We start from the raw sequence: 3,377 nt of genomic DNA on the forward strand, positions 1-3,377 counted from the left end.
GTGTGTGTGTGTGTGTGTGTGTGAGTGTGTGTGTGTGTGTGTGTGTTCTTGAGGTTCACATGAGTAACAGCAACAGCACAAGTATGGAGGTCAGAGGACAGACATTTCCAGAGCCAGTTCTCTCTCTCCACCTGCCTCTGGACATAGAACTAAGATTATCAGGCTTGCTCAGCAAGCACCTTCACCCTGAGTCATGTCACCAGCCCTGTAGTCATTTATCAACTTTAAAAAATATCTTCATCCTGTATGATACAAAATGGAGTTTTATTCAGGCAAAAAGAGAAATGAAGGTATGTCATTAGCAGGAGAGATGGTGCTCTCCAGAACTGTCTTCAGTTGAAGTAGAACAAGCCAGTCTCACAAAAAAAAAAAAAACGTACATGTTTTCTCTAATGGATGTAGAGCCTAGAGTAACAGTTCTCTGTGGGCGTGGAGGCAGGAAAGTGCAAGCAGGACTATTCAAGAGACAGAAGGTGACCTGCCAGCACTAGGAGGGACAAGATAGAAAAATGAGGGTGAATTTGTATGCTTGATAGTTAGTGTTGTCAACTTCACAGACTCTAAAATCATCTGGGACATGGGCCTCTGCGCATGTCTATGAGGGCTTCTCTTGTCTGGGCTAAGTAACTGCTGGTGGGACCAGCCCCTCGCAGGGGCTCCTGCCCTGCTCTGGTGGAGACAGCAGGCTGAACACTAGCACTCATGCATTCGCTACTCTCCGCTGACGGCAGAACACAATGCCAGCGGCTTCAGGCTCCTGCTGCCTTGACTCTCCGCCACGATGGACTCCACTCTGTTACTTTCCCCTTAAGCTGCCTGTCTTGCAACATTCCATCACAGTAACAGGAAAAGAAAGGACAGTGCACTCAGAGAAACTCAGACAATGAAGTAAACATGGAGATAAACTATAGGAAGAAAAGTCATCTTCATTTTAGAAGGGCAGTTGGAACCCTGACTACAAACACTGGGACAATTCTAAAATAAGCGCACAAACACTTCAACTGTTTTGAAGACAGGCCTCTGAGCATCTCATTCATACAAACACGTCAGTTCTTTGTAATTGACTTCTCTTAGTGTGTCTTCACAGAACACACAAAATAACTCCATTAAACTATTCGGGAAACGCAGGAGCTCCTTTAAAGGAAACGCCAGGGAGGACGAGAAGCTGCATCCGAGGATGACTCCAAACAGGACAAGCTTGAACTCCAGCTTTAGCAGTTCATCTTGGCCATGGTTTTGCTAGACTAGGCTCCGCAGCACCTCTGCCACCACAACGCTGACACACACACTGAGGAGTCAGCCTCGTCTTCTCCCGCGCTCTTGGTGTATTCCTCCCTAGAGATCATTAGTTTCCCAGTCACCTTCCACATCACTCACAGACCGTCAGCAACATTAGATCATAAAGGTGCGGAGGGCAGCCGCAGGAGACTGGCTGAAAACACCTCAACCACACAGAGGAAACAGAGAGTGACAGAAAGTAAAGAACAAGGCCACAAACTCTCAAAGCCCACTCCCAGTGGCACACTTCCTCCAGCAAGCAAGGCTCAACAGCCTATAAATTCCATGGCCTCCCCATGTATTGCCATCAACTGAAGACCAAACAGTCAGACACATAAGTCTATGAAGGCATTTATCATGCAAATCACCACAGTACATGGCACTCAACTACAGACATGAGAAAATAAAACCATGTGTCTGTAATCTTATGAACTCTGGCAAGGGTCAGAGACTTCAATGGGAAAAGGGTAACCTTTGATGTCTGAGGCAGACAAATGCAAACCAATGAATCTATAACCTGCACCTCATACCACACACACTCGCAACAACTCAACCCTCATCACAGACATAAGAGCTCATCAACGAAAATATGAGTTGGTCTCAGGTGAGGCGATGCCTTCTGTTAAAACACCAAAAGTGGGGTCGGGCGATGGTGGCTCACGCCTTTAATCCCAGCACTTGGGAGGCAGAGGCAGGCGGATTTCTGAGTTCGAGGCCAGCCTGGTCTATAGAGTGAGTACCAGGACAGCCAGGGCTACACAGAGAAACCCTGTCTCAAAACAAAAACAAAAACAGGAAGTACAAACCCATGATAAAACAGGACCAACTTCAAAGCTACCATTCCAACCTAAACAAAACATACACATGTTGTCCCATTAGTATAAAATGTCTGGAAGGAGAAAGCTTATCCTCGTCTAGCAGGAAGCATGGCAGGAGTGCTGACCTGTAGAAATCTTAGAGGCAGAGATGAACTCTCCTAAACTCTAATCCTAATAGCAACTGTACATCTCTGTGAATATACTGACAAGCATCAACTTGTACCGAGACAGGTGAACTTTATGGTACGTAAACTATATCATTCAGACACTGGCCCCGCAAGCAGGAATTCTTACCCCAGCTGTGGTCAGGCAGGTGGTGAACTCTTTAGACAGCGAGGCCAGGTCTTTACACAGCATGACTGTCATCCTGGAGAGAAGAACACATCAGGAGAGTTCCACTCTTCTTTGTCTTTCTATTCATTTAACACACTATGCTTAACAACTGCTACACAGAGACAGATCCCTCCTAGTAATGAAAAAAGACGTCTTTAATAGCGTAAATACATCTCTTTCCACTATTTCAGTATGGAACACGCAATTCTAGAGTGATACACTTAAACAACAGAGTGACCCTGCCACTTGCTCTGTACTCCACCTTGGGCTCTGTGGCCATGGCTAGTCCTGATGATAAGTTCCCATTCCTTCCGGCTACAGACAGACCCTTACCTGCCTTTTCCTGTAAGGGCTGCTTCTTGGGTGAGTGAGCTCCCTGACTCTGCAGTGGAAGCCATGCTTTCTTCCCTCATCATGACTTCTAAAGCAAACACCCTCACTCTCAGATTCCAGTACCTGCAGGGCCTCTCCCTTTTCTAGCTCCTTTCCTTCTTGCCCATGACCCTCCAGCCTGAGTTATAAAAACAGCTCCCTGCCCGTGCTCATCTGTCACCTACGTCAAGTCTTCTACACCTTGTGTGATAATTCCCTAAAGCTCAAACACTGACATAGTCTCCTTATCATGTGTTGACTTCTTTACTCCCCGTATTTCCATAAGATAGTCATATTATCTTATGGCTGGCTGGCTTGCTTTGTTAATATTGAGACAGGGTCTATCTATATAGCTCTGGCTGTCCTGGAAGTCATTATGTAGACCAGGTTGGCCTCAAAATTGAAGCTGGCTTAGGCTACATAGCAAGGTGCTCTCCCCACTCCCCCATGTCTGTCTGTCTCTGTATGTGTGTCTCTCTCTCTTACATACACACATACACATTCATTCATCCTCTCTCTCTCTCTCTCTCTCTCTCTCTCTCTCTCTCTCTCTCACACACACACACACACACACAC

At 46.3% G+C, this 3,377-nt stretch overlaps 1 protein-coding gene across 4 annotated transcripts in view; it reads right to left on the reverse strand.

The window, feature by feature from the left end:
• The window catches only part of Fam114a2 (family with sequence similarity 114 member A2), a 36,541-nt gene that overhangs the window by 5,432 nt on the left and 27,732 nt on the right, over positions 1-3,377 (reverse strand). For all 4 annotated transcript variants that reach the window (XM_021176572.2, XM_021176573.2, XM_029483396.1 and 1 more), the window contains one exon: positions 2,391-2,463. In XM_021176572.2, coding sequence (XP_021032231.1) covers positions 2,391-2,463 — 73 coding nt within the window. The remainder of the gene's footprint in view (positions 1-2,390; positions 2,464-3,377) is intronic.

The sequence above is a fragment of the Mus caroli genome, chromosome 11, assembly GCF_900094665.2.
Source record: "Mus caroli chromosome 11, CAROLI_EIJ_v1.1, whole genome shotgun sequence".
Taxonomy (NCBI): Eukaryota; Metazoa; Chordata; class Mammalia; order Rodentia; family Muridae; genus Mus; species Mus caroli.